This window comes from Quercus lobata, chromosome 5 (genome assembly GCF_001633185.2).
Source record: "Quercus lobata isolate SW786 chromosome 5, ValleyOak3.0 Primary Assembly, whole genome shotgun sequence".
Taxonomy (NCBI): domain Eukaryota; kingdom Viridiplantae; phylum Streptophyta; class Magnoliopsida; order Fagales; family Fagaceae; genus Quercus; species Quercus lobata.
In genome coordinates this window covers 71474652-71493214 of record NC_044908.1, presented here as the reverse complement: position 1 = coordinate 71493214, position 18563 = coordinate 71474652, and the positions used below count along the sequence as shown (strand labels likewise).

At 34.2% G+C, this 18563-nt stretch overlaps 2 protein-coding genes and 1 pseudogene across 3 annotated transcripts; all 3 read right to left on the bottom strand.

The window, feature by feature from the left end:
* Positions 1 to 2278: 2278 nt before the first annotated feature.
* LOC115988419 lies at positions 2279 to 10497 on the bottom strand. 2 transcript variants are annotated; one of them, XM_031111992.1, is made up of 6 exons: positions 9759 to 10497; positions 9466 to 9651; positions 9276 to 9341; positions 9147 to 9194; positions 4196 to 4836; positions 2279 to 3077 (listed from the first exon to the last, which is right to left on the bottom strand). In XM_031111992.1, exons 1-6 carry the CDS (start codon positions 10327 to 10329, stop codon positions 2418 to 2420), a joined length of 2172 nt encoding a protein of 723 aa, XP_030967852.1. In that variant the 5' UTR covers positions 10330 to 10497; the 3' UTR covers positions 2279 to 2417. The 2 variants fall into 2 exon arrangements, with proteins under 2 accessions (XP_030967852.1, XP_030967853.1); XM_031111993.1 differs by having other exon boundaries at positions 9300 to 9341.
* A 3409-nt stretch (positions 10498 to 13906) lies between these two features.
* On the bottom strand, positions 13907 to 16426 carry LOC115991065 (annotated as a pseudogene).
* A 962-nt stretch (positions 16427 to 17388) lies between these two features.
* LOC115991063 lies at positions 17389 to 18093 on the bottom strand. Its single transcript, XM_031114811.1, has one exon. The coding sequence runs from the start codon at positions 18091 to 18093 to the stop codon at positions 17389 to 17391; it is 705 nt and encodes a 234-aa protein (XP_030970671.1).
* Between the last annotated feature and the right edge of the window lie 470 nt (positions 18094 to 18563).

Sequence of the window (18563 nt, the reverse complement as noted above, 5' to 3'; positions counted from 1 at the left end):
ACCATCTTATTTGGCCACTTGAAGAACGGCTCATTCTTGATTTTCTCTAGAACTTGGTGTACTAGTTCTTGGAACACTGCATTAACCACCTGAGTATTGATAGACCCTAACTACCTAGCGAAGTCTCTCTAAGGTCGGTTGTTGTTGTAGTACCAATCTGACCTAAAATCCCTCATCTCTTGAGAGATAACCTTAGCCTTTCTTTTCCCTTGTTACTGGTCTTCCTCAACCCTTTTATACTTATCAATCTGGTCCATGTGCTGACGCATACTGGTGACAGGTTTTCCAATCAAAGACTTCCTTAAACCGTGCTTAACTGGGAGGCCGACCTTGAAAGTATTGAAGACCACATCATCAAAATCACTATCTATCTAATTGAACATCTTTCAGTATCTGTCCGAGTATGCTTTCACAGTCTCCCCCTCTCGCATGGATAAGGACAGTAGGAAATCTAAGGGCCAAGGAACCCTGCTATAAGTAATAAAATGAAAGTTAAATACCCAGGTGAGCTCTTTGAAGGAATCTATGGAATTTGCCCCTAAGCCATTGAACCATCTCATCGCTACAGGTCCTAGATTAGATGGGAACACTTTGCATATCAAGGCCTTGTTCTTGGAATGGATGGCCATTCTCTAGTTGAAATGGCTCACATGCTCCACAAGATCCGTTCGACTGTTGTAGATGGTAAACGTTGGCTAATTAAATCGTCGAGGAAGTCTTACCCCTTCAATCTTGTGCGTGAAGGGCGAATTGGAAATCTGGTTCAATGCCTTACATATAGCTCCATTTCCTAAGCCTTTGCAAGGTGGGCTCTTATACCTACGTTTGTGATGGTGCTCCTCTTCATTGGAGAAAGACACGCTATGTGGGGTTCTTGATCTTCTTCTAAAACTAGCATCCTCTCCATCATCAAAGGAGATGTCAAAGTTGGAAGGGGTTCACTTTCACTATGCATGGTACAGCTCCTTTTTTAGATGGTCGATCTCCCTTTGCAGGGCTCTGTTGTTCTACTTTTAAGAGATATGACTTCCAACTCGAGAGTGGCTTCTACTAGTATGTATAGTGTGCATGCTACCCTCTTGATCTCACCTATGTTCAAGATGGAGGAAATCATCTAGTCGTTGGGACCCCATGGATTCTTGTTGATGGGGACCTGATCCTACCATAAATAACCATTGCACTCACTATTACACAGGTTCTCCCTATAGACAGCGCCAATTATAGGGACGAATTTGGATCTCAAGCCCAAGGTATGGTTGGATCCAAGCCCAATAAGCCTAATATAATGAATTTGTAGAGAGTGAATTAGAAAACTAGGCTCTAATGAATGGGATAACAGTTAGAATGGATATTAACAGATAATTATATAGAAATGGACTAGTGTTATATGAGTAAATTTGTCCTTGGCACAATTCGATGAGGTCTGTTCTGGTATATATTAATTGAAAAATGATTACAGATATGATTCAAGCTACTACAGTACTTTCTCTTACAAATTTTCGATCCCTACTCCATAAAAGGTCTCTTATGTTATATAGTTCTCTTTGAATGATCTTGGTCATATACTTGTTGGTCATCTAAACCACTACTTAAGTGGTTGTCCCATCGGACACCTCCTTAAGCCCTCTGTGAGTCGGGGTAGCTAAGATAGCATTGTTCAGGGGTCTTCTCCACATTAATATAATAAAAAAGTTAGATGTAGAGCATTTAATGCGATGGTAGCAGTTTTCCCTTAGATATTTCTGAGCTCCCATTCTTCCAGTACATTCATAATGCACATCCCTTTTAGTGGTATTCTCTAGAAGGTCACTTTGAGTGATAGAATATACATTTGATCTGTGCTTTGTTTATCTGAGGAGATAATCCTCCTCGAACCATCTTTCCCAACCTTTCCACTTGCATGTTACTTATGGGCTCTGAACTTAACCTCCCCACTACTGCTTAGTCGTCCTCGGACCAATCAACATCCTCAGCCAAAGCCCAAGGCCCAAGGCCCAATGTATGTACTTTGTGTGCAAACATGTATGTGAAATACACACCACTCAAAAGAAAAGATACTAGGATTTTTATGGTTAAAAGTTTTGAATATGTTCTACTTTGTTATCCATAAACAAAACAAGTTAACAGTAAAAACAAAATTGACTACAAATTAAAAATAGTAGGAATCAAATTGATCACTATCAAAATATAGGAACCAAAATGATAATTTGGGTTTCTTTTTTCCTTGGTTTCGCTACGGTAAATGAAATTTCTTTATCACTAATCAAAGCACAAACTGTGAAGAGAAATATCTAACTTCTCGTTGTCTTATTACATATAGATTAATGTCAATACATTATGATAACAGGGCTTTGACTATGGTGCATGATGGGAACAAAATGAACACCGCCTTATAGTCAAAATCCAAAAGCCTATTCTCATGAGAGTTTATTGAGCTTCTTGGTCCTCAAGTAAGGAGGAAGGAATTTTTGGGGATATACCTTCTTCTCTATTTTCTTGGTAAGGGTGTGCAATAAATTGTTGAATGCAGCATACAACGGGAACTGCATAAGCGCAAACATAGAGACAGGAAGGAATGCAGCAGTATAAATCAGAGTTTTAGTCCAAGCTTTCTTTTGAAAATGAAGGAGGAGAAAAATAGTTGCTGCAAAAGAAAGCATGGTCGTTGTCACGGAGAAGAAGAGCAATGTGAAGCCTATCATTAGCTTCTGAGGAAGAGATGTCTTGAAATTTTCATACTCAAATGGAGACGAGAGGATGGAGAGGAACATGACAACAGAAGTCAAGGAGCACGCAAGGGAAACAACATCCATGATGGTGAAGAGGACGAAGAATGGAGAGTCTATGAAATTAGGACGGCCTGAAGCATCGTTACCTCCAGGGACGGTGTAGGCAGCAGCGAAAACTACAGTGGCAACAAGGACAGAAACTGCAGAGCACGATTGAGAGGTCTCCTTTATCCACTTTTGCGCCAGCTCGAGAAGGCCAGCATGTGTATCTTGAAATAACTCGTCTGCAGTCTTACCTTTATTGTTGCAGTGCATGATATAATGGGAGGGAATTATCTTCCGCACATGCTGCGTGGAGACAATTAGTCAACAAAAATGAGCTTCATTCTACACTACCAAACTAGCATCATATACATACAACTCTAATAAAATTTTAATAATGAAAATCAAAACAAAATAATTGTATCCAAATTATTCACTTTTCTCTTTTTGAAAAAATCAAGTTACTGACTTTTCCATTATTTACAAGCCAAATAAAATTAATGTTTATTATCTAATTTTATATTCCATAATTTTCAAATAGTTTTCTAAGTAAAAAAAAAAAAATATACACAAACAAGTAATTTTTGTGTAACCAGATAGCATCATGGCACCCAAATCTCAAGTTTAGCATGTTTGATGTTCACAAAAAGTCAAAATTCATAATTAAGACACATGCACACAAGGTTTCACTGTATAATCAGTAATCACATGAATAGATTAAGTGACCAATTTGTTTCTATAGTGTTCCTTGGACCAATTTTTTATTTTTGATACCAATTTTTCATATATATAAAATTTGGATACCCTTTTTTTAATTGTTAGCCCTACCATCACCCGAAAATTTCAAATTACTGATAATTTGTGCACAAATTGACATCATTTTTTGAAGTGGTTAACATCTTAAAAATTAATGAAACACTTAAGTTTAACCTATTTAGGTATTTTTTTAACTTAAAAAAAAAAAAAAAAAAAGGGCCATAAGCATGGGTTAACAACTCATCTTCATTTTTTAGATGTATTTGGGTCAATTTAATTTTTTTGAGGAAATTAGGTGATACTTTTGAAAATCTTAACCCTAAAATTGTAAATATATTTAATAAAAGAAAAGGTAATTAAAGATGTGTTTCTCGACTTTTATATATACATATATATATATATATATATATATATTTTTTTTTTTTCTTAAAAAGATACTATGATTTTTATAGTTTAGGACATGTTCTATGGAGAAAAGAAAAGATTTTTATTTAGCATTGTGATTATTACATTTCTATTATTTATATTTTATATAATAACACATATAGTACTAAGAGCCTTACAGAAAAATTGATTTTCACCTCTTGGTGTTTCCGAATGATACATCAAAGGTTCAAATCATGTATTTTCCAATTATCCAAAATTGATATTCGATAGAGCTAGCTTACCTTAAGCCAACTCAATTCCTCTTGCAACTGGAAAGCAGGACCTGCAGCTTGTTCTCTTGACTCTCTTCCATAATATGTCTTCCCTTCTGCAACATGATGCAATAGGGTGTTGCCATTCTTATCAATCCGTGAAGCCAATCTACATTTCATTATCACTTCCATCTTCTTTACCCGACGATATATATCCCTCTGACGGTGGCCAATGGCCACGTGCAATATGTTTTTCTCATCGTTACTGATGTACTCAATTACCTGTGGATACGATTTAATCATCATGTCAAACATTTCTACTATGCCATTGCTGGATGCTTCAAGCAATGGGTGGTGGTAAGATTTCTGATGATTTCTTTCCCTGGGTTGTCCCTTGGATGTGCCTTCTCCTCCCACTTCCTTTGTACCAGATGTTTGACCTAGTTGGCAAACTAGGTCAAACATCTGTTGACAATGATAAAGGAGATCGCCTCTATCTTTGTCAACAGATTTGTCTACTTTCACTAAGGAAATCGTCGTCTTGTCTTCATTATTTAATTCACAAGGAAAATCCTTCCACGTATAATCTGCCTCTACTAGCGACTTGGTGAGTTCTGAAGCTGATGAATGCATTCTCTTCATCTTCCAGAGTTTATCAATAGCCGGCCATCCTATACAATATACATGATGCATCATATATGCATGAGAGAGAGAGGCCATTATGTATCTTGACCAAAATAACATTAACTTAATTTTTTTTTAAAAAAAAATTTTAGACAGTATCTCTTGTAACAAGTAGATCAAATTATCCATATAAGGATTCAACATGTAGATATCACTATGTGAAAGATTGATGAGATTAACTTTGTTTTGATATAGTAGTATAAAATTGAATTATATACCAAAAACTTATTGAGTTGGTACGTGATTGATTTTATATGCTTTCATACATATTTTCTTTTTCTTTTCCTTCAAAAAAGAGTGATGACTATTCTCAAAAAAAAAAAAAAGTAGTGTTGACAAACAATAATGAAATTTTGATAACTATTCATTTTCCCTCAATCTCCTCAGCTTTTTTCAAATAGATGCTACTGTATCCATGAAAACGTTCAATGACAGGAGCTACGACTCTCATGTGAAAGCACTAGCAATGGGGGATGTAAAAAAAAAAAAAAATACATATTTTACATTCTCAAACACTACTTTATCTATTTTACCAATTCATTCAACAATACACCCAACATTCTAGTTTTTATTTTTAGATACAATCCTATAAAATAATATAAACTATCCTATCAATTCATTCTCTCTCTTTTCTTCTATCTCTCTTTCTTCTTTTTTGTACTTTTATATTTATTTTTATGTTTAGCAACTATGAATAGTAGGCTGTATATATGCAACCTTACTATTCATGGTTGCTAAAATTTTTTAGCAACTCACTCCAAATGAAGCTCAATTTGAGCAGGTGGGTTGCTAAAATAGCAACTTGGGGGGTTTAAAAACCCCTCAATGCTAATGCTCACGAAGAGTACCAATCAACACTATGGCTCCTACAACTGCAAGGGAATGAGCATATCGAAGGGATTGAATTGCAGAGGAGAAACTGAGAGATTAGTAATTGATAAAGGAGCAGCAGTGAGTATCTTGGAAACGGAGGGAGAAGAAGCTTTGAGAAATGAGCAAGTCTTGGGGTGGCTAATTGGCATTACGGGGTAGGAGAGGCAAAGGGATAAAAAAATTCGGGGAGTGTGGTGAATACATATAATTAAATAATTAAAAAAATTTTAAAAAATTAATATTGTATTACCAAAGTGGATAATGTATTTCAGAAAATATGATTTCTTAAAAAAGAAAAATCAGAAAATATTGACTTTATGAACCATAATTTAGTCAAAGAACACAAAACCTGATTTAAATGAATTCATTAGCGCATTAGATAAATTAAACCAACTAAGCAATAAATGGACCAAAAAAAAAAAAAGATGGAAGAATTAACATAGAAAAAAAAAATTGAGGATAAAAATGAAACTGATTATATTTAATAAACGAATAATTTGGTTTATCCCAATTTAAAATTTATTTGTCAACAATTATCTCAATTTATACCTGTTCACATCAACTGATATAATATTAACTTGATAACTTGTAAGTTTTAATCCTCTCTCTCTCTCTTTATAGTTTTAAATTGAAGATCACATAAGTGACTACAGAATATCAAAATTTTATACAATGAACACCCCATCCATATTTAGAATTTAGTATATTCGTTCAATAATGATTGGGAGTCAAGTAATACTAGGCCCATTATTTTATAGAAATAATAATTTTTTTTTCTCCTACATAATTAAAGGATAACTCCTAATCTATCCTCTAAAGGAGGGAAGACAATTCGTGTTGGCTGATCGTGTTCATATTGTATCGGAAAGTTGTGTCAAAGTAGGGAATTTTTACTACATGAATGATGAATCTACACTAATTTGACTCATTTGATAATTGTATCAAAACTCTTCACTACTCACATGACCCTTTTATATTATGTCGGTTGACATGACACGACCTCTGTGTTTAATAAACACTATGTGTTGGAAATTGATACAATGTCCCAACTTGTTTAACAAATATATTGTATTAGTGAATGACTCGTTTCAACCCATCTAAAAAATATAGGGCTAATTATACTTTGCTACTCTAAACTTAATTTAAATTACACTTTGCACAATAAACTTCCGAAATGCATGATTAGCACTCTAAACTATAAATCATGTTACACTTTGCACCTTGCCATCAATTCTACCATTATTTTGGATGGAAAACCAAAGTTTAGAGTGCAAAGTATAATTGAAAGTATAGTTTAGGGTAACAAATTGTAAATTCTGTATTTGTTTTTAAGGGATTGAGAATAGGGGCAATATGGACTTTTTACATGATACCATCCAAGATAACAGCATAATTAGGGTGTAAATTGTGCATTTTGAAAGTTTGAAGGTATAAAGTGTAATTTGGAGTATAATTTAAGGTGATAAAGTGTAATTTACCCAAGAATATGACACAAAATGCTTAATATGTTTTTAATATATTATAAGCATATAAATTATAATAAATATAAATAAATATATTTTATACAAATTCTATTTCATAATAACTTCAATTAAAGTACTTGTATAATACGACCTAAATTTTTTTATTTCAAATCAATGAAATTTCACTCAAATTTAGTTATAAAAAATTTAAGATAAAATTAAATAGGGGATTTTTTTTTTTTTTTTTTTCAGTAAAAATGTTAGAGACTTTATATTTTGAACAAATTATTCATTAATATTCGTAAGCATTTGCTTCAGTATTAACAATTCAAATTTATGTTGGATAAAAATAATATTTATTGAGTTAAATGACTTCGTGTCAAAACGGTTTAACCCATTTTGACATGAATAATGAATTAGATCATTTTGTGTTTATTGCTAATAAAGTAGATTTTTAGATTTAGACCCCTAAATAAACAATGTTTACCCAGTTTTAAGGTCAAGTTGTAAATTAGATCAACTATGAAAGCCTTAGGTTAAACAAACAAATATACTATCATGCAATTGTTAAAAATTAACTAAGACACGGTATGATGACCTAAGAAATCTTACAAAACAACTTTTTTCAAAGGAAAAAACCTAAGAGGACATAGCCTAATCAATCTTGAGGTAACAGTTTCACTATAAGCTAGAGATTTACAATCAAGAATAAAAATTCATAGTAAATCTAACTTTGATTATTGAACTGTGCTCTATATCTCACAAACTTCCTTTATAGTGAACTGTTTCGATGCGAACCCCCAAACCACACACTTCAAAATCCTATTGAAGCTTTAGATCTCTAGTACACTTGATAGTTGAAAGTTAACAACTTGATTCCATCGGTTCAATGAGTAGGTGTGTGTTCTTTAGTAATGGCTTGAAAGAGTAGAAGGTACAAAACCTCTTAGTTCTCAAAAGAGTGTCTCCCAAGTCTTAGATAGCATACATTTGGGTTTCACTTAAATACCAAGTGTAGTTGGACTGAAACCCAAATCACATACTAGGCTTAATGTGCTGAAATATAAATTCTAGAAATTGACTTTCGATGTGTCGAAATTGTTAAATTTCAATTCCTTGAATCTGCAGCTTCATGTTCTTATACGCTGTCTTGGCAGTATCTTGAGTATTGTATGATCATTCTTATAGACACTATGATCTATATTTAGATAGGTTTATGTTCACGTGTTTGCAGATAAATCTATACACATATATGGTACCTTTATATGGTACCTAACATAGATCAACAAAAAGTTGACTTATATAGTAATTATGTTAAAGTGGCTTGCTTGCTCTCCACCCCAAACCCATTTCTACAATTTATTAACCCACAAAAAATACGAATCGTATTTGTGGATTGTGTTAAATAATATTATTCCTCTCAAGTTCTACTTAATTTTATACTAAAAAAAAAAAGTTTCATCCCGTTGTAACGAAAATTGTCCAAATAGAGGAAGGGGCCTAAATCCAATCAATGGACTTTATAGCAAAACACTAGATTTCTCTTCCTTTCATGTTTTAATAAAAATAGTCCGTGTTGGTTATAGGTATAGCCGTGTAAGTATGAAATACAAATCATCTGTACCATTTTTGGTATATCACTCTATATTCTATTAATCACAGCTTGCTATGTGTATAATTTTTTTTTTTTTCATTTTCAATTCCAATTATTTTATAAGGAAAGTAAAATCTATACATAACAAGTATATTATTAGTGAAATATAGAGTGGTACACAAAAAATGATATAAGGGACTTGTATTTGTAAGTATATGCAAATAAATATTTTCTATCTTATTTTTTGTATTTCATTCGATGCAGGATTGACACAAAAGATTTTTATTCTAAAGCTTTAAAAATTAAAGAGGACTTGTGCCCGGTGAACTGTATATATACCCACAAAGTAAAATAATTAAGGTCGCACCTTTAGCTATAGCCCTCCACATAGCTCTGTATCCTTTAATTAAAATTGCTGCACTTTGAATAAAATACTTGGTTAGAAGCATGATAGCATACAAATGAAGGAATACAAAGAAAGTGTTTATTTGATCACTTGACGGTATTTGAGCTTCATTACCATCATCAGAAACGTCATCATCCTCGAACTGACTAGGAAGGCCTGTACTAAGAACATATATATGATTAAATTAATCATGTTACTATGTTAGTTCTAAACCATAATATTAAGAATGCTTCCGGCGCTCGAAGTAAATGGAACAACACATAGAACCATAGAGACATACAATTATAGAGGAATTTCTTCAGTTTGCCCATGTGGGAAAATTCCGAATAACTTCCGAAAACATGTGGCATTTTCGCAAGCAGGTGAAGACATGTAAAGCCATTTTGTTCCTTCTTTCTTGCAAGTTCATTTACTTTCCCTTCTTCTGCAAGTTCCTTGTCCTTTCTCAGTAGCCATATAGCGGTGTCTGCATTTGAAAGATAGAGCATGTTAAAGCATGCTATTTCTATATGTAGAAAAATTACGTGTACTAAAGTTTGTTATTTAAATATAAGTAAGAGAGATCAGAGAGACCAAAGTGTTGGCCTATGACAGCAATATGGAGAATCGACATATCGTCTTCTCTTCGAAAGTGATAACTTAAATCCCAAACTTTAGTCGCCAAATATTTGGCCATTTTTGTCTGACCGTGGGCAACGGCCCTATATATCGGGGTTTCACCCAGTTTGTTTTTAGCCTTGAGAAGACCTTCTAGTGTGCCTTCGCCTGAATAGAGTTGAGAGGGCTCTTGGAGTTTCCTAACCAAGAATTCTGCTGTTTCAACTCTGTCAGTCGCGGCCACCTCGTGAAAAGTATTATTACCATGTTGGTTCTTCTTGTTTAAGGCGTCGAACAAACTAGAGGTGGCTGGTAGTAAGTTAACCAAATGTTGAAGCAGTTCCTTTTCTTCACTGTATGCTGCAATATGAAACGCAGTATCCCCTTCTACTGTCATCTGAGAACAGAGTTGCGCGTGATTTTCGTTTTCCTCGAAGAAGCTTTTCATGACGTCCCACTGTCCGCCCAAGGCTGCCAGATAAGGCTTCTTTAGCACTGAAATGGTTTTCCAATTTTTCTCTTTTCCTTTCTCCAAATCTGTCTCCATCTCTCGTGGATTAGTTGTGTCTCATACCGTGGATTAGTTGTGTCTCATACCATCATTGTGACTGCCCTTTTGTTTTTATAGATCATGGCTATCATATCATGTGCTTCTAAGAAAGTGGAAGGGGAATCTAATTTTTGGCTATTATTGCTGGGTTTTATGATAAAGCTCGTAAACACCATTAGTATGGTATAAATACTAAATTCGATACTCTTTTATATATGCATTTCTTTTCCCATTTTTGTAACAGAAGACTGTTATCGAGGGGGAGGAACATTATCCTTTGGGGGGACCATCTTTTATATATGCATTTCTTTTCCCATTTTTGTAACAGAAGACTGTTATCGAGGGGGAGGAACATTATCCTTTGGGGGGACCATGGCCCCCCCAATTTATTTTTAAAAAACCTCTATGTAATAGTGGGAAGAAATAAGGCTGCCAGATAAGGCTTCCTTAGCCTTGAAATGGTTTCCCATTTTTTCTCTTTTCCTTCCTCCAAATCTCTCTCCATTTCTTGTGGATTAGTTGTGTCTCATACTATCATTGTGACTGCCCCTCTGTTTTATAGATCATGGCTATCATATCATGTGCTTCTAAGAAAGTGGAAGGGGAATCTACTTTTTGGCTATTATTGCTCGGTTTGACGGTAAAGTTCGTAAACTCTATTAGTATGGTATAAATACTAAATTCGATGTTCTTTTATATATGCATTTCTTTTCCGATTTTTGTAACAGAAGACTGTTATGAATATTTGTTTGAAAGGTACAAAACATTTCTCTAGTGTGGATGAAGTCATGTCTCATTCTCTCGTGACTCACGTTTACACTATTAATTAATTATGTACGCTTCCGCTTGAAGGCTAATTGCATAATGAAGAATGGAGTCTATTTTGGAGCATCGTGAAGGAGGCCCTTCATGTTGCGATGTCGGAGTTGTCATTAGTAAAATCTGTAAATAAGGCAAAACAGCACAAGTAGTCAATGACTTTCAAATGGCACAACTTAGAAGGTAGAATTAAGATCAATCATTCCATGATGCAATAATCACTTCACAAGTATAAGTGTTTGTAGGATGTGGGGGGTAAGGACCGAGATTCAAGTTTTTAAGAGGAAACTTCACACATATATATAAATTTAAATTAGGTTAGAATAAAATTTTTATCTTGCATTAAAAAAAAAATGATTTAGATCCATATAACTTGGTAGAAAATAAATATGTTAAAAATAACACACATATATGCACTTAGATTAGGTTAGAATAAAAATTTTATCTTGTATTAAAAAAAAAATTGATTAAGATCCATATAGCTTGGTAGAAAATAAAGATTTCAAAAATAATAATAATTATGATAGTGTACATTTTTAAACGAAATATATATTGTGGCTAATTAAAAGTGTAAGACTATTTAAATAGCATTTAAAAAAAAAGGGATTAAATGTACGGTTAAGTTCTTTGCTCTCCATGTCTCCCGCAAATCCCAATCTTGATACTTGAGTCTAGACATGCAAAACAGGGGGGTCGGGTTGACTCGTATTTTTCACATGAATTTTTTTTTTTTTTTAAGAAAAAATCATGTATTTTCTATTTGAAAAGTAATGTAACAAATTGCTTAATGTAGAATAAATTACTTTGAATTCACCACTTATATTAAGAATGAACTCAATTAAACTTATTAATATTTATTTAATAATTTTAAAATTATACAAATCCTAACATTGCTATCTAAAACAAAATAGCATGAAAATAAATAAAACAAATACACAAGTTTTATTTCTACACAATATCAACATCCCAAAATATAAAATAAAATTACAAATGACTTATTACATGGATAACTCATTTGACAAAGAGTAAAAACATATAAGAAATTTACAATATTGAAAATAAATTTTATAATCTACTATCAACTGTGGTTGGTATTCTATTTCAATTTGAGATATACATTAAAGTTTGATTGTTTATATATATATATATATATATATATTTATATATATAGTCTCTTTTATGAATATCATATTATCATTAAACAACATACATTTTAGGAAAAATCGTTTATTTTGAACATAAATTATTAAAAAATTAGGTCTAAGAATTCATAATTTATGCTAATTTGATATTTTGGCATCACTATGTTCACATTTGTGAATGTTTCTCACACATGTCTACAATTTTAAATTTATGTTTTTAACTCTACTGTAACAAGATTATCTTGGTATATATTTTGCTATTTGATATCTAAAAATTTTTACTGATTACAAAATGCTTAACTATTTATCTTTCAATTAATTTGCATGCAGTCACGTAAATGTCTCAATTGTTTCCTTAAAACTCACAACAAACAATTTAACTAATATTGTCTTAATTTTATTATTATTTTTACCTAAAAAAAAAGTTTTAAAAAATAGTTCTAGTTCGGGTTCAGGTCGGGTTAGGTCGAGGGTCGGGTTGACCTACAAAAAACACGGGTCAGGTCACAGATCAATTCGTTTTTGCTTCGGGTCAAAAAATTGGGTTTGTGTCAGGTATTTTTCGAGTCGAGTTGGATCAGAAAATTCTAACCTGTTTTGCCATGTCTACTTGAGTCTAACTAATGAAGGATGGTCTCATGAAAAAAAATAAAAACTTACTACAGGATAAAAACTTTAAAATGTTAATTATAATTTTTTTTTTTTTGGTAAGGACTATTTAATAATGACACTTTTTCTTTTCTCTTATTTCTATCACTGAAAAAATGAGCCACACCCTATTAGGGCAAAGAATATGTTTTGTAAACTAAAAAGCAACTCAATTCTTAACTAACTATTGTCAAGAGACTTCCAGCTAAATTGGCATCTCGATGCTGCTCATCCTCAACTTTCAAATTATTAAAAAAAGTAATAATAAAAAATAAAAGATAAATCTTAGCTATCCCACTCTTTGCATTTCAACGTGTGGAGCGTCACAGTCGAAGCAAGAAAAAAGACCTGATAATTAGTGGAACAGTATCTACTTTAACTAAAGTTTCTAAATAGTATTATGGAATAATATAAAGATTAAAATTCGAAATTCTTTCTACATAAATAACATTCAAACTATTATTCTACGGTTTGTAATGAAATATTGTTGTTAAATCTTATTATGGGGATGGATTGGTGAATTAAAGAGCCCCATGATAGATGAGGTGATTGATGTTATGGTGATTCTTGCAGGCGGAGAGAGAATTTTTCGGAGGTAAAAGGTTAGACGTAACAAAATGCTTAAGTAAAAGAATTCATGACCCAAAACAAATATTTATTATTATTACTTTTTGTTTTTTAAGCTTCTTTGTATTAAAAGCATTGCACTGGTTCTCAACTTGTTATTTAAACTATCCCAACTTTTTCCTTTGTGGGGGAGAAGAAAAGAGTTACAGACATTTATTCAACACAATTTTGAGCTACATTATGTCTAAGACACAAACATTTATTACATAGTTTTCTTGGTAGTATTCAACACATTTAAAAATAAAATAAAATTATAGTAGCTCATGTTGTGTCACTTTCATCAATAGGAAAATCCTATGAGCAACAAGTGATTCCAAAAGCCTAACATCATAGCTCCCTCAAACGGACATGGTGTATTGAGGGTTTGTGGAATTAGAGGTTAAAGTGACCCCTTTGGTTTCCCTAGATAAACAGTGACTCTGAGAAATTACTTGCCATGCCTTCTTGAGCAAGTACTTGTAGGTTTTTGATAGTGATCGATAGAGAGAGTAATATGAAAGTGCAAAGAGCCCAACTGGAATGAAAGAGACAGCATATAGGACGACTTTTCTCCACCCTTCCCCATTGTGTATCATAAGGAGAACTGTTGCTGCAAATGCTATCATCATGATGAGGACAGAGAAGAACAACAAAGTTAAGCCGTATGTCAACTTATTAGGAAGAGAATGTCTAAAGTCTGCAAATCGAAATGGTGATGCGGTGATTCCAAGAAATACAACCACTGATGTCAAAGCAAATGAAATTGATAGTACGTCTGCCACCGGAAAAACCACAAAAAATGGTTGATTGAGGAGGACTGGGGCACCAGTCTGACCATTTGAGCCTCCAGGTATTGTATAGGCTGCGGCAAAGGCAACAGTAGCAATGAGAACAGCCACAAGTGAACATCCTTCAGCAGTGCGCTTTATCCATTCTATGGCTTTTTGCCGGAGTTCTTTATTTGTTTTATCAAATAATCCCTCTGCAGTCAACTTTTGATTGTTGCGGTGATCAAAGTAATGGGATGGCGTAACTTCCTTCACACGCTGCATATGATAGCATAAAAAAAAAAGAATAACTATTTAAATTGAGAGGCAAGGACAAACATAGTTATAAAAGAAAATTATAAAATGACATTTTGGAGACCATGATACTCTTTTGACTTTGGTAAAATTCTAGAATCAAGATCAAAGCCATTAGAGATTCAAAATTGTGCATCAAGTGAACTTCAACCACGGTGAGAATATGTAGTCTACACTCTACAATGTCATAAAGAATAGTGTGGATGTGTTTGTGTTTGAGTATGTGGTAGCATGAACACCTAAAGCATACGAGAAAAAAGGGTGATAGAAGTGTAATACCTCAAACCAAACCAACTCCTCTTGCAATTCAAGTGCAGGGCCTTGCATCTTCTCAGGCACATAATCCTTATTTTTTTCCCAACTGTGTCTAGTATGGAATTCCCATCTTCATCAATTTTTTGTACTAGTCTATTCAATGATCACTCCATTTTTGTTACAAGCTCGAAAATCTTTAATTGGCGGTACTTGATTGCTATATGCAATATATTTCGCCCTTTCTCATCAATATGCTCAACTGACTGGGGGTACAAGCTTAATATTTGTTCAACAATCTCTACACAGCCTGACTTAGTTGCTAGGAACAAAGGAGTTTTTATTGCTGCATATGGATTTTTTGTTGCCCCGTCCTCTGCACCAAGAAAACTCATGGGGGTTCCCTTCGCAACTCTCCTCTACCGTCGAACTACCACCGTGCTTGTGGAGGGTAGGCTTACCCTGGTCTATTCCAGGATAAGTAGTCTCCCATGACATATCTCTTTCTATTAGGAAATTGGCAAGCTTGACAGCACATTGATATTTTTGCTTTTGTTTTTCCATTGCTTCTTGCTTGGTGGAACTATAATGTAAGATGACTGTTCTTGAAATGGGTCAGTATTTGTTGCATATAAAATTAATTGTACCATAAAACAGAATATTAAACGAAGTTCATGTAAACTATCCAAGAATATAGCATAATGACTTTTACGAGAGGGAATTATTAAGAAATTTAGTCAAACTTTTTTTTTTTCCATTTATTTTTATCTACTGCATAATAAGTTCAATTATACCAACCAGAATTGAGTAATCCCTTTTCACCATCACGTTGAAAAGCTCCAGGGTTGCATGATAGAAGCTGAAGGCCAGTCATCCCATCCCCGTCTCGTTCCCCAAGTAATTGTCCGAACTTAGTTGCAATGTCCAAGGCCAACTCTGTTTTCAAATTTTAAACAAGGGAAAGAAGACAATAAAATAGATTACTTAAAGATGAAATGAGTGCATAGTTACATGATTTTTACGAATCAAAGAGAACTAACCAAAATGCTGTGCAAGGATCGCAATGTGTAGAATTGTGGTTTTATCACTCCTCTGGAGGAAGAGTTTCTGATTGGGCTCATCATAATCAGCAATTTTTTTGGCAAGAAAGTTGAACATGATCTGCTTGCCATAACGGACTGATCGAAACAGCGCCGTCTCTCCTAGGTGGTTACGCATGCATAACAATCCTGGAGCTTTCTCTAACACTTTCTTTGCCACATCAATTGAATAATTGTATATGGCCGCCTCGTGGAGGATAGTGTTTCCAATATGGTTTTGGCGGGTCAGTTTATCAAGATGGCGATTAGGCAATTCCTCTAGAGGTCTCAGTATCAAGTCGTGTTTCTTCGCATAACTGGCCACCTGGAGCACTGTGTCATCGTGTATAATTAATATGTGCAGTCCATGCTCTTCAACTTCTTCACAAAGTTGTTCCACTGTCCTTGTGTCTTCGCTCTGCAAAGCTTTGTACAGTTTTGCATTTAATATTTGAGTTCTTGCCATGGAATAACTTGATTGAGATGTGTTCATTTGTTGAAGCTGCGAATTTCTCAGTGAATCAACAATTGAAGTGAAAGCAAAGTGATGGAAGAGTTTTTTAAGCAGTCTAAAGTAATAATAATAAGAAGAAGAATAATAATAATTATTATTATAATAATAAGAAACTACACAAAAATTTTCGTAAGTTAATAAAGTGGTAATTTTCTTTATGTATCAATTATATTTGAAATGAACATCACTTTTACATTATTCTATTAACAGTTAAGAAAATATTATGAAAATAAGGAAAAGAAAATAAGACATAACTAGTCAAGATAGCGTAGTAAAATAACAGCTCCATCCTGGAAAAGAAGTGCTCCATGATTGGTTTAAAATTCTCTGTTAATCTCTTTGAACATGTAATTAATTTACAATTACAGAGCACTCTTTGTTTTTTAGAAACAGAGGACTCTGTTCTTAAGTTGAAACAGAGTCTGACAGAATGAAAAAAACCACCTAACAAACTCTTAACGGCTAGTACACATGGATAACTGAATCTTACAATAACCAATCATGTCACAACACCTACAAAATATGACTAGTAGTTTATAAATACATTATCCTAAGCTACTGTCGTATCTTGAGCTTTCATCTTCAACGGAACAAACAAAAATGCAACACACACAAAGACTTCTTACTACTACACAATACGATGGGCCATTGAGATGCTATGTTCATTCGTTGGAGGCAGAGCAAGCGTAAGGCCTAAGAAAATTTTAAATTGTTGTCTAATATTTTTATCATAACTTATGCTAGGAACATCGTAAATTTAACTACATAAAATTTATAAACTGGTATGTCACTAATCACAAAACAAAATTCATACATTTATTAAGCATAATACAGTACCACACGTAAATAAATAATCATGCAATGTAACTAGTAAACTTAAAAAGGCTATAGCCCATTGGGCTTTTGGTGCACTCTCAGGTTCTAATGGAGGTCTTGCAGAGTTCCTGGTACTCCTGTAGCAGGGTCATTGCTCCATGCAGGATATCGTTGGGCATGCTTTGCTTTTCTTCAAAGTGGAACCGGTTTCTTGCATTCCAGATGGCCCACGACACTATCACCCAAACCTCCAGTTCCTTTTTTGGTAGCTTTTCCTCCATTTGTCGGGCAAGAGTGTAGAAGTTTTGAGCTTCTGAATTGCATTTCTGCAACTTTCCCTTTACCATAGCCCAAACGTTCCTCGCTAATGGACATTCCCATAAAACATGAGCCACTGTTTCATCATGTTGTCTGCAGATAGTGCAAGAAGGATCCACAGGTATTCTTCTTCGGCATAGGTTTGCAGATGTTGGGAGTATATCAGAGCACGCTCGCCACATGAAATTTCGGACCTTTGGGGGTATAGGGAGCTTCCACATCTTGTTCCAGAACCTTTTGTCTTCTCTAGCAGTGGAGTGTTCAACATTCTCTGTTTGTTTGAGTCGAAGTGCGGCTACTCTGTAAGCTGTCCTCATGGAGAAACACCCATTCTTATTCTCCTTCCAACAAAGCTTGTCTCGAACACCCCCCTCACCAATCTTAATCCTGTGGATATCCTCCGCGGTAGATTCTAGGAATGTAGTGTGGATTAATGGCCTGTTCCATTGTCTTGTGCGGTGGTCAATAAGGTCAGCCACTTTCATGTTTGTATTAGCATCAGTTCTGAACAGAGGTGGGTGGGTTAACCACCTATGATCCGTAACACTAATGCTCTACTCATCACCCACAATCCATGCCGTGCCTGCTTTAATCAAATCCCTAGCTTCCAATAAGCTACGCCAAACAAAGGAAGGGTTGGCCCCTAGATCAGCATCCATAAAAGAGCTATTAGAGAAATAGCGAGCCTTGTACACCCTAACAAAAAGAGAAGGCCCACCTTGGATCAACCTCCATGCTTGCTTAGCTACCTAAAGCCCTTTCCCCCTTTGTCTTTAGGCTTGCATAATTTTCCCCAATTGATCCAATGGATCTTTCTTTCATTTCGAGTCTGCCCCCACCAATACTTTGCTAGGGCTGAATTGATGTCATCACAAATTTTTTTGGGGAACTTGAACATGCTCATGGAGTAAGTTGGAATTGCTTATGCTACGGTTTTGATCAACACCTCTCTTCC